The 13,175-nt window shown below is 33.8% G+C and overlaps 1 protein-coding gene across 2 annotated transcripts; it reads right to left on the bottom strand.

Moving 5' to 3' along the window:
* Positions 1–3,287: 3,287 nt before the first annotated feature.
* LOC110020639 (ELMO domain-containing protein A-like) lies at positions 3,288–12,524 on the bottom strand. Of its 2 annotated transcripts, XM_020718809.1 has the most exons (10): positions 12,296–12,524; positions 12,038–12,177; positions 9,310–9,419; positions 8,816–8,884; positions 7,245–7,360; positions 7,105–7,159; positions 6,632–6,752; positions 6,400–6,447; positions 4,396–4,490; positions 3,288–3,654 (listed from the first exon to the last, which is right to left on the bottom strand). In XM_020718809.1, the coding sequence occupies exons 2-10, from the start codon at positions 12,117–12,119 to the stop codon at positions 3,553–3,555; spliced, it is 798 nt and encodes a 265-aa protein (XP_020574468.1). In that variant the 5' UTR covers positions 12,120–12,177; positions 12,296–12,524; the 3' UTR covers positions 3,288–3,552. The 2 variants fall into 2 exon arrangements, with proteins under 2 accessions (XP_020574468.1, XP_020574467.1); XM_020718808.1 differs by having other exon boundaries at positions 12,038–12,524.
* Between the last annotated feature and the right edge of the window lie 651 nt (positions 12,525–13,175).

Genomic DNA, 13,175 nt, shown 5'->3' on the forward strand with positions numbered 1-13,175 from the left:
GCTGGTGGAAACTGCAAACCAGTTTGCAAGACAGCTTCATAAACGACAATATACCATGAGGGAGGGGAATATGTTTGAACGATAGCGATTGATAATTTTACCACCATATTGCTCGTAAAATAATACTTTATTCGAAACAAAATCAGATTGCTCTTTGCCAAGTTTAATGCTTCATCCTTCAAGTTCTTACTCTCCCTCTGGTTCTCGGTAGGGTGAGTTTCCCCAGATATCACCATCCCAACAGTCCTAGAAAAAGCTACGACAAAAATCTTGGAGGTCCTGCGTGGAAGGGTTGGGGATAACTTTTGGGGTAATTTTCTCCTTCTTCCCTACGAAAGAAACTGCGAAAAAAAAATCTTGGAGGTCTTGCGTGGCAAGATCGAGGATAATATTCATGACAGTTTTCTTCTACTTCCCCACGAGGGAAAATTGCGAAAGAAAATTCAGGAGATCCTGCGTGGTAAGGTCAGACATAACATTCAAAACAGTTTTTTCTTGCTTCTCCACGAGAGAAAGAAAAAATCCCAGAGGTCTTTCATGACAGGATCGGAGATAACTTTCAGTACAACATTTTTTTTTCTCCTTCCACTAACTCTCTCTCCCTCTCTTTGAAATGAATTTCTCTACCTCTTTTCCTCTATTTCTCTTTCTCCTTCTATTCACTTGTGATTCTTTCACTCATCAATGACCACTATTTATAGGCTCAAGGTGAACTCCTAGCAATTGATTTAAAAAAAAAAGAAAGAGAACTAAAAATCTTTTCATATTCTCACATTTGAACCTTCCAAATTTTCTCATTATAAAAAAAAAAGTAGCTGTTTAAGAAAAAAACTTCCAAAATCTGCTAAAAAACTACTCAGATTCTTCTATTTTCCACCATATTCAGTCTAATTCCAGAGACCCATTTTTTCGACAATAGTTTTGCTCTTGCTGGTCCAGTTTTTATGTCGATTCAAGTCCCATGGTTAAATCTAGCTCCTTGGATCCCAATTCTGCTGGATCGTCCAACCTGGGCTCACGGGAAACAACGCGGGCTCATAGGCCTGATTGGTGGGACAGTTCTCAGGCGCGTAATGACATTACAGACCAGCGGGTCCAAATTCATTAGCCCACTTCTCGGGCCCGCAGAGGACAACACGGGTCGTTAGACAAAAACGTCATTTAAATGGTGAGAGTAGGATTCGAACCTCCCACCTTACCCATGACAAACTGAGCTAAGTTCAATTGTTTTACTATATAAGAATTTATATTATTCTTATATAAATTTTAATAATGCACAACCAGCAGCTCGTTGTTTGCGAACAGCTTGTGTTCGACTTATTAAATAACTCGTGTTGATTCGGTAGCTAATCAAATGAGCCGAACACAAATAATTTTTTTTTGTGCTCGATATATATGTTCAGCTCGTTTTGAATATAATATTATTTTTCAATAGTTTAATTGACCACAACGCTACAAAGATTTGAAATCAATCAAAATTACTGATTAAAAATAAATTAAAAATATATTAAATTCTATTTAAATTAATATTTTATCATAAATAGCAAGATTTAAATCTTAACCTATCATTAAGATCATATGACCATGTGATTAGAGTTACCAGAATAGTTCATTATTTGTGAATAGCTCGTGTTTGACTCGATAAGCAATCAAGACAAACACAAACAATTTTTTGAGCTCGATATAAAAACGAGCTGAACACGAACAATGATATTTTTTAACAAGCAGAGTATGAACTCGCTCAAGTTTGGCTCGATTACACCCATAACGGCTGAATGCATGACTAGGGATGTCAAAATAGATTTTTACTAGCATTCGACTCGCTAAGCAAACGAATCGAACACGGACAGTTGTATTTTTTAATGAGTCGAACCTAACACGAGCTGAGACCTGGCTCGCTCGTGTTCGACTCGTTTACACCCATATTGGTGGTCGTTGGATAGCAGCTTCAGCGTAAGTCCCCACTGTCCTGGATTCGAATCCATTTAGGTTGAATTAGCCATATGGGCTGGGCTCGTTTTCAGCTCATTTTAGCTCGAAATTAAAAAAGAAATTATATAATTATTTATATTGTAAACTTATATATATATATATATATATATATATATATACACTATAAATGCAACCTTTTGAAAAATAAATATTCAAACTTCGATAAAAGGTCATCCAGAGCTCCGATTTCAGCAAACATACAATTGATCTGACCGACTCAACGGAATAGACCTAATGATATCAAAATTAGTCCAATCCGAGTCAAGTCAAGCTCAGATCAAGTAATTACCACTCTTGAAAGTTTTCCAAACATATTTGTAAGGTCAAACGAATACCGAATCAAACAAGTTTATAGTTGAATCGAGCGTCTCGATAAGACGAATCTAGCGAGCTTAAAATCGCTCAATTTCGACATCGTTAAGACACTCAAATATCCATCAAACACCATCTGATCGAATGACACTCTTCAAAACGTACGATCAAAATTGTTCTTATTCCTGCATTAGATGTACCCAGAACACTATAAAAATAGCCTCATCAGTCTCATTAGAGAGGAGAATAGCTTGAGATCTGAGGAAGAGATTGAAACTTTTAAAAGAATGTGAAGTCTAGCAATACCATTGCCGACCGTCATCAACCACCACCAACCGTCGTCGATTTTCGTTGATCGTCGCCCACCACCACTAATCTCGACTACTGTTGATCGTCGTCGACCACCGTCAACCACCACTGACCAACGTCGATCACAACAACTACCACCAACCAAACGCCGTCAGTCGTTATCGGTCGACGTTCGTTCCTAGCAACAAATTCATCAACATGTCGTTGTAGTAACTTGTGAAGCCTAGTAATCCTTTCCTGCTTGTGGGACAAGCAGTTTCGAATGTAATCATCACTTTATAGTGAAACTCTTCAGCTAGGCCAGACCCTTAATTTTTTCTTTTTCAAATTTTTCATGTAAAAACTTTTGGTACCATTATTAATTGTTTTCACTCTTCTGAATGTGCGTTGAATCTTCATACAATACTAAGATGATAATCTGCTATTCTACTGTCGCAAATTTTATAACATGAATCAAAGATAGCAATTGTGATGTTTTTGATGCTATTGTTAAAATTTTGATATCATATTACACATTACAACACTAAGTATTCATTCAATTTTTTTTTACCTTTCTAAATACTAGAAGTAATTTCAAGACATTTAATTTGACCATCATAAGAAAAGAAATCAGTTGCATAAAAAATTAAAACCTACTTTCATAAAATAATAATGATTGTTTATTAAATGTCTCCCTAAAAAACACAACCATAACAATTAGATATGATACATATAAGTAAGAAAAATATTGTTATTATCATTATTATTATTTAATCACTCACATCAACACCACACTCACTTAAAATCAAACTATAATTCTTACAATCCAAAGAAAACAATCATCTGCTTTATCCACCACTTAACAATTTCCTAGAAGAAGCATGTAGTTTCTGAAAAGCCATAGTTAACGCTCCCTTTTCCACTCGTACTAAATTAAAGTTAGCGGAGTCGGAATAATAATTACCGAAGAAGCAGCCTAAATGACGGCAGGTCTTCCAAACGCTGTATGTCTTCTAGCAGAAGCTCGCGCTCCAACTGTCGCCTGGTGGCTTTCATCACCGCCTGTACATTGGATGAGAACGTGAGTGGAGATTGTAATAATCTCCTGTGGTCAAAACTAGCTTGATGTAATCAATTGTATTTTAGCTAGTTCTAAACTAGAATTAGGAAAACTTACAGGCATACCTCACAATTCTGATGTACTTACAAATCTAACACCTAAAGTTTGATATTTATATTTCTGATATTTGATGTCATAAATCTATGCTTGCAAATATATATTTCACTTTCTAGAAGTTACTAACAGTGGTATTCTTTATGTATTAAAGATTTGAGTGTTATACATGTAAATATGAAATCCAGGTGTTGGATAAATAAATACAAAAGAGTATGTAAATGGCTCAAAAAATTATTGAGAAGTGAAGACTTTAAATGAGTACCATTGTAAATCATCCATTTCTTTTTATCAGATTTGATTAATGATTAAAAAATAGCAAAAAGTGATAAAAAAAATTAGTCCCATCATATATTTGAAAATTATGTAATCAAAATGAATTGGATGGATGATAGATTTCTTTTCCCCTTTGAAGTAGTACGACAGTCAACTCGACTCCGTTTGAATTTGATTGGAGCAAAAATAAAAATATAAAAATTCAAGTTTAAACCATTTTAATTAAGCTCTACCCATTATCAACCGAAGATTTGGCATGTAAATTTCTTGTTCAAAAATTTATATTTGGATGTAATCATGTAATGTGTAAAAAATCAAGGGAATTTTTTTTTTTTTTTTTTTTTTTTGCTTACATTGAAGTCCATATAGGAAGCATTCATGGTGAGCCATTGATGATCCATCAGCTTGAAAGAAATGCAATATAGAAGATCAAAGGTCCGCTCGTCTTCTGTGGAAAAATTAAGATGAAAATTCACTTATGTCATAGATTTATGCAATAGGAGAATATAAATTTAAATATAAATTTTTATCCATTGCAATTAAAATGGCTATATTTTATGGATTTATGTGTTGGCAATAAAAAATTCAGATAATCCATTCAATGCCATGAAGAAGAGAGTGCTAAAATGAATGTCCTAAAATAAAAAAAAATTAGAGCAAAAATGATTATATTATAGAGCCTGTTGGATCGGTACTCGTACAAACCATGGGCAATAGAGAATATAAAAGAAAAAAGGGAAATTTACATACATACCTACAATTCTTATGCATTTGCATATTTAACACCTAAAGTTTGATAATTATAGGTATTAAAAACCTATGCATACAAATGTGTATTTCGGTTTTAAAAGATTATTGATAGCGATATTTTTAATGTGATGTCAAAGATAGAGTGTTGTGCATGTAAATATGAAAGTTTAGTAGTTAGACCTATAAATAAATAAGAACTATGTGGGTAAATATACCAAGAGAAGAACAGGGTAGATGAGTCAATCTTGAAGAATGGGGTAGAGCAATGGAAATGCAAATTTACAATCAGACTTCTGATTCAGCTTAGTTGATGACAGGTTTGTAGTTTCTTTAACAAAATTTCAATTTTATTTTTAATAATTTAAAATGCCTATGATGATCTCAACAAAAATGAGTTATGTTCTCTAATGCTGCGAACATTTACCTCAGCGTATCAACTTGGTCTCCAATACTCATTGATTGGGTTGTGGCCCTCTATATTTGATGTGGTTCTGTATTTGGGTCAGGTTGTTGTTGTTTGGCCACTGGGCCGTAAGTAGCACTCGGGATATGCCATATTCGTCTTATTCAACGCAAGTGAAAAACAATCAGAGTTCTATTTCTTTTGACTTGAGTTTTTAGAGCAAATTGACCTAATTATACTGTTTTCTCCTGTTACAGGATTCTATAGTCTGCGCTTTTGGATTTCTATGATTGTGACTATTCAGGGACGAGTCCTGTAGCCGTTACTTGCGATTATCTAGAGGATGAGGTAATATTGCTTCACGATATTTCAACGATTTTTAGAATTATCGATCCTAATTATTTCAGGGGAAATGTTATGGCTATAAAAAGGGTTGCTGGAGGGATATACAAGAAGTTTCAATAAAATTTCTTTTAAGCTTTTGTTTTTCACCTGCGTTGAATGTGAATATTTTAGATTTTCCGGAGAGAAGATAGCCTATATGATTTGCGATGGTCTAATAACAGAGGCATTTTGGGAATTGATGGATTGACTAATAAAAATATCAAAGTAGTTCCTTGATTGTTTCCATAAGTCTATTTTAGTCCTATAATTTATAAATGCGTTAATAGGCCTAGGTTTTGTGCTGACTGTATTTGGAGTAAAACACAAATCACATGTGATTGAGTGTGCAGGAGTTTTTGAGAGAATAAAAAGAGACGTAAATAGAGATTCTCATAGTTTAGTGGATGATTTCCGGTGTTCAGTTTGGGCTTTTAGAGCAAGAAAATGATAAGTTTTCTCTTTCATTTCACATGCACAACAGTGCATGGCAATTCCACGTCGAGGAGGATTTAAGTTCAGATCTTCTAGTATACTTTAAATTCTTTATTGGTTTCACTCTAGATCGATTATTTATTTTTAGATATTTTATGCTGTATTATTTATACACCTGTGCGATTTTTATATAATTGATCAAATTATAGAGATCTTGAAGTTAATGTATTTCATCACTTTATGATTATTTTATGATTACATGGTATTCGTCATGATAGATATTTATGCATAAATGATAGATTTTTGCTAACAGATCAATAAGATGAATGTAAACGAATAACTAAAAGTAACACCGAACAATATCAAATTGAGAAAAAAAATTATGTACCTTCAAGTATCTTTAAGAACACAGCTCCCATCATAGTCCTTGGCTTTGCTGCAAGTTACAATGCTATGGCATAAGCGATGCATATAAAGACAAAATAGATGATTTTTTCATCCACTCAATTTGATGCACAAAAATCGTTTTGGCCTCTATTAAATCTAAGAAATTGAAGAAATTTATTGAGAAAAAAAACAATCACATTTTAAAGGGATGGATGGTTCTCATGAATACAAACCAGCTTGTAGGTCAAGCATCTGTATTAGCATGAATGTTACATTCACACCCGCGGCGGCAAATGGATACTCCCACAACGATCGGTTACCCACTCTTTTATGAAGAAGATCCTGAAAGGATTTCTGAGTGGACGAATATACTAAATTAGTGCTCTTTGATAAAAAAGATTTCAGCTTTCTAACTTTAACATGCAAAACGATAACAATTGAAGCATATTTTAAAAGAAAAAAGAGGCATTTAAGTACATACCACTCAATTTCTATACATTTACGTATCTAACACCTAAACTTTACTTTTTACATATATAATGCCCAAATATTTCAGATCACATCAAAAGCACTATCATTTTAACTTTTAAACAGTAAAATACATCTTTTCAAGCATAGGTAAGGTGACATGCATGTAAAAATTGTAAGAAATATAAGATTTACACTTCATTTTACCATTTAAGACTATAATGGTGCTTTAACTTACAGGAAAAGTCCTTGCAAAGAACAGCAGATTTTCTAGTGATATGAATCCTCCACCTCTGCAATCATTAACATGAGATGTTTACCTTGATAAAAGCAAAATATAAAAACCAAGCTTGCAAGAAGACAAGTCTAACGGAATACCTGAAATCTGTCGATGGGTCTTTTCCTTGCCAACCCATTTCTTTCCATTGTTCGGATATCAAACCATGTAGTTCAACTTCAGGAAATGCTATATCCCAGAGGGCCCTCAATGCTTCCTAAAATTTCCAAAATATTAGATAAGCTAAAATTCAACGTTTTAGTTGTGAACAGATTTAAATTCTGTTCAGGTTTCAAAAAAATTGAAATTAAGATTCACAAGAGTATAAAGATACGTTTACTGTCTTGAATAGATTGACAGATTATAACGCTAAAGCAATGCTTTTCTTAATTGACTAGTGATGCTAAATGCAAAATACACATGCTTATAATTCCAATGCCTTACTAGAGAAGATCAGAAAAGATTGCACTGAACCAAAACAACACATTGGTTGATCTCTACTTTGTTTCCACCTCCTGACATTGAAGTATAATTAAGTTCAGTTTAGTTGGTCCAATCTATAGTCTCGAAAGGGGGTCCACACCGACACCCTGAGAATGGTTGTTGGCCAAAAAATAACTTGATGAGCGGAAGGCCTCTTAATGGCCTCTTAAGTAGAAAAAATGGGCATACTCCCGTTGTTTCTACTTAAGAGGACATAACTCCCATGAGCTACCCCAACCCATTTGTGTTTAGAGCTATCAGTGCATTGATGGGTGCCAAAATTGAGATTATGGGCTCATAATTATAGAATAAAAATGGTAGGCCAAAAATGTCAAGTGGGCCGACATCGGCCAGCCACTGACAGGTTTTCCATAAAGGGCTTTAGTCGCATGCCAAGGAGGTGTCCATAGAACTCCCTTGGGTGGTTTATAAAATGCCGCGTGATGGGTTAAGATTTTAATTGAATTTCAATATTAAAATATCTAAATTCAACATGAAGGGCAAAGCATTGAAGGAGAAAAAATTGTAAAGTAAACCTTTGATAGGTGTTCCACAATGTAAATAGTGCTTTTATTTTGTTTCTTTACCTCTATCCTGTCAATCAAAGATTCAAAAGGCCCACATTTTGTTTCCCTGCAGAGCTAAGGCAGGAAGTAGTAATGAGAACATGATTCATATTTTTAAGATTTATTACATATTTAGCTTCATTATAAGAATAATGACTAAAATATTATGATCTCCATGATTCTTCTTTCCCATAGTATAATTTCATTAGGAAATCAAAATTTTCAATAGCAATTGAATATTATTGCATTAGTTTGTTTTCTTCCTTGCAAAAATTAATACATGCTTGTTCTTGCCCTTTATTGCATTAAATTGGGTGCATCTTATCTACAAAATCTATAAAAATAAGCATCGCATAGCTTTTGATTTAACCAAGCATTACTTTGCAAATTATATTTGCAGTAGATACTCTAAACTTTAAAACATTCTACATCATGTAGACTCATTTTACTGGGGTAAAAGTATACTTGTAAGTTCACACAACACAACTCAATATGAGAAACAAACAGTTTCTTCACCAATGCCAAAGCTAAAGATTTGGCCAGACATTTCGTCATTTTGAAATCATAAAACACATACTTGAAGGGTGTAATTTTGATTTGGGGAGCATAATTATACTTAGTACCTGGTGTTCCACCTTTGCACTATCATAAACAACACCTAATCGACTTTGTAGTTTCTGGAGACATTCTTCCTGAATCACAAATATATCCAAAAGAATAATAGTCAAGCACTCTCCATTTTCAAGTAAGCCAAAAACATATATAACAAACATTCAACACCCCATTAATGCTTTCTACATTAAAATAAAAAGAAACTCTGATTAAGAAAATCAGAAATAACTATTGAGCCTATGCAAAATGACAGCCACTATTCAAATCAAACAAAATATGTTTAAGAATTATATAGTCATATTAAGTAATTCTGACAATTTGTAAACTTGATGTAAGAAAATAGTTATATTTCTGTAAAAGCATACCCCCCCTCAATTTTGTGCGAACCTAAATATGCCAAAGCATTGCAAGTATGTACATGTCCCCTTACTATATAGAAAGAATCATGCAATGATCTACAACGAATCTTATTGTTAGTTAAATCCAATGATTTATAGAAAACTACCTGCAAAGGAGTATGCTCGAATGATATTCGAGCATCACTTTCTCTTCCCTGAGCACAAACACAAGAAAATCCTTTCCCAATCCATGCTGTTGATCCTGTGACAACTTCAGCTGTAGCATGCATGCAAGACGATAATGTATTTCCCAAAAAGTATATGCCAAAAAAATATGCCACACTAGACAAATTGATTATTTTTAATAATTTGATTAAGAAAAAACTATGCCAGTTTCTGAAAGAAAGAAATGATCAGTGTTGATGTAACCAAATCAGGTTATTGGTAATTATTATTAAAGATAAGGTAATACTTCTAGATATTGAATGCAAATATGCAATTTTTGAAAGCAGATCAAAAGTATCATTTGCAAATTGAGATATAAATAATGGGTAAAATGCATAAATAATCTATTTATATGGGGCTGCTTTAGTCCCAGTCTCTTGAACTGTTAAACTAGCCCCCAAGGCTATTTTAATATGGGCTGGCCTATTTTCGCTTCTTTTAAAAGAGTCTGGGAACTAAATTGACACTCTATAAAATGTGAGACTAAATTTACCCCAAATAAAGAATTAGAGGACCATTTTGACACTTTCCATAAATAAATCATCTCAATAAGGACATCCCAACAACTTATATGAAACAATAGAGAGTCAAACCTCTAGATGGCCTACTCATAGAGGATGCTCTTGTTTTTGGAAGAAACCCTAAATAAAAGAAATTAAATACCCGATACGTTGTGCTAGTTGTACGTTATTGTAGTCTATGATGAGGAAATGTAGGAAGTATTCAATTGAAGCTCAATTGCAATGCTTCCCTTTATTGTCATCCTATGACCTCGCTTGTTTAGACAAATGTTTTGCATCAAAACAGTTAAATTGTTCAGTCGGGGAAAAGTTTTGAGTCTTTATTCAGTACAATGACCAATTAATCAGTCCTAGACTTAGCATAATCTCAACAATAAATATATTAACTAGGAAATTCAGATCTTTTTGGGATGAAGAAATACAAAATTTAACATGGATGCAGAATGAATTCTTGAAATTAAGTTAAAGGTGCCTTAAATCTATCCGTCCGTCAAATTCCATGATTAGGCTCTATACAATGCTGTAACAATATAACATATATACATCCACAAAGTTTGACAAATAAAAGTTATACAATTTATATACCAACAACGCCAACTTGAAGTTCTAATTGTTAACACTCTTTGAAGGTGTTCTTTTAATGTACCACAGATTTCGTCTTAAATGAAGGTATAAATATTTGTGAAATTTACTTATCTTAGCACACAATTCTTATGTATTTACATATCTCACATCTAAACTTTCATATTTACATATATAGCAAAACGAGTATTTCATTTTTAGAAAGTGGCAATAATACTATTTTTAAAGTGATATTAAAAATTTGAGTGCTATGTGTGTAAATTTGAAAGTTTAGCTGGGAGATGTGTAAATATATAAGAATTTGTTTGCAAGTTGGAATATTCCGTTAATCAGAAAAAAATAATTCTAATTCTAATTCTAAAAAGTCTGTTTTTGCGTGAAATTGTCTCCAGCACTTTGCAATGATCAACAACTATACAATTATTTCAATTAGCTGACAGTCTTTTGCCAATAAAAGGAGAGTTGGTATAACTTCCCAACAATGTCTTATTTGAGCATCAAAACGTCACTTGCAATCAAAGTCAACCCAAATGATGCATTGAAACTTCAACTAACAAACGCTTGACCAGCAAAAGAATTCCAACTAAATCACTAATACACAAATAAATTTGAGATAACTACAAACGCATAAGAACAATCATAAAAAATCCAAAAAATAAAAAGTATTAAAACTCAAAACTCAAGAAATACTTCAGATTGAAGGGAGCATCAATAGAAAACCAACGCTTTTACCATTCTAATTTCTGCTAAACAGGTTGATTGGTAAAAAAAGGACAAAATTGTGGGTAAATCTGAAACCGGCTTAAAACCTGGTCTTTTTCGAGTATGTGAATACATTAAAATTCGTTCTTTGAACCAACCAACAAAATACATCCTGTCATCTCCAAATCAAGCATAACGCGCCAATTTTATCTTTTTTAATGGAGGGTGATAAATCCTAAAATATGTCACCAAAACTCATGACCTTGGAAAAATAACCATTTACTTTTAGCCAGGAGGTATCGAATCCTTCCAAATTTACCAAAGTACGTAATTTTCAATATCGCTGAACGGTTTGAAGGTAGAGAAGCCATCCTGTTGATGGGCCCTGCATGATTTCAATTTATTGCCGCACTAGCATTCAATGCTTCTTCCTTGAATTCGTACTATATAAAAAAAAAAACAGTAGCAAATGCTCTGAAGCCACTCCTTCCAATGAACTAACTTCTACTTAATTAACCCACTTCGGCCAAATCCTTTTCCTTAGAAAATTATAATGGAAATAAACCAATGTCCACTATAATATCCTGATCAATTCTCTGTACCAAGATCGATTCCTTGAAGGCGGGATCCCGCAAGACAAATCAAAATTCAAAATGTAGAAAAAGACGTGCGAATATCCCTATTTGCCATTACAATTCTTACATTCCAACCAAAAATGCAGAAGAATCGCACTGAAACCGATTAACTGTTTCTTCTAAACCAAAAAATTATATAAATCACCCTAGAACCAGAAAATGGTATCAAATTACTTTCCGTTCGTACGAATCTAAAGAACAGAACATCTTAGAGAGAATTCGCAACATACCGGAAGAGGCGCTGTAGTTGCTCCCACGATCAAGTCCCTGAATCCTCCTCACAGCCACGGATGATTCTCCTCTCTCCTCCATAAACAACGCCGTCACGCAGGCGGGACCTCAAGAACCAATCCACCCCACAAATGGGCTCCTATCAACGTTAGAGAGAGGAAGTTGGACTCAAATTCTAGTATAACGTTGGCTATTGCAATCTCAACAAGGGGTTTCCTTCGCGAAGTGAAACCCTGCGCGATGTATCTGATGGATACCTCCGTGGATCGCGACGGCTGACAAGAGAAAGGAGCAGAACTGGAGGGATGCAAGGTGTATCTTGTAAACGTACGATAGGAACGGGAAGCAGTAGCTTCAGGATCGAACCTCTCTCTATCTCTCCTTAAATCTGTACCACCAATTCTCGACCAGCACCACCTTGGATTCCTCGTCTTTCGTTACACAGTGCCTCCTTCCTCTGGTTCCCTCCCTCTCGTTTTCTGGATGGCTATAATTCTTTTCATTTTGGTACCTTAGTTTTATTCTTATTACAATTAAAACTAGGTGATAGGTTAGCGAATCAATTAAGGAATATTACGTTGATTTACTAATCTGAGTAATTGCTGTGTATCTCCTTAAGCCGAGTAAGGGAGACTGCGACAAGCAATTGCCACTTCTTTTTTTTAGGGATATAATTCTACTAGAAATTTATTTATATAATATCATAATATTTAAATAGCTTAATATCATATTATGTAAATAGCTTAATATTATATACCCATTTATTTATTTATTTATATTGATAAGTGTAAAAGTATGTAAAAATAATTATTTTTTGTGCATAAATACTACAATATTTTTTTTTAGTGTTGTGTAGAAAATTTAAATGGCAACAATCAGGAAAAAATATCAAAATTATTGCAGTAGAGTACTGTAGCAATGAAGTAGTGTCGATGCGATCAACTAAGAAAAAATATCCAAAAATTCGAGAGCTTGATACTACAACAACCAGGATATAACACCACAATACACATTAATAGAGCGCCACAGAGCCATGTAGCAGCGCTGCTGCGCCATGAACCAAAATAATTTAATTTTGACGCATTTTGATGGTTTGGATGATTTCTATGACTAAAAACACATGAAATGAATCATGAA

This window comes from Phalaenopsis equestris, unplaced genomic scaffold (assembly GCF_001263595.1).
Source record: "Phalaenopsis equestris unplaced genomic scaffold, ASM126359v1 Scaffold000105, whole genome shotgun sequence".
NCBI lineage: Eukaryota > Viridiplantae > Streptophyta > Magnoliopsida > Asparagales > Orchidaceae > Phalaenopsis > Phalaenopsis equestris.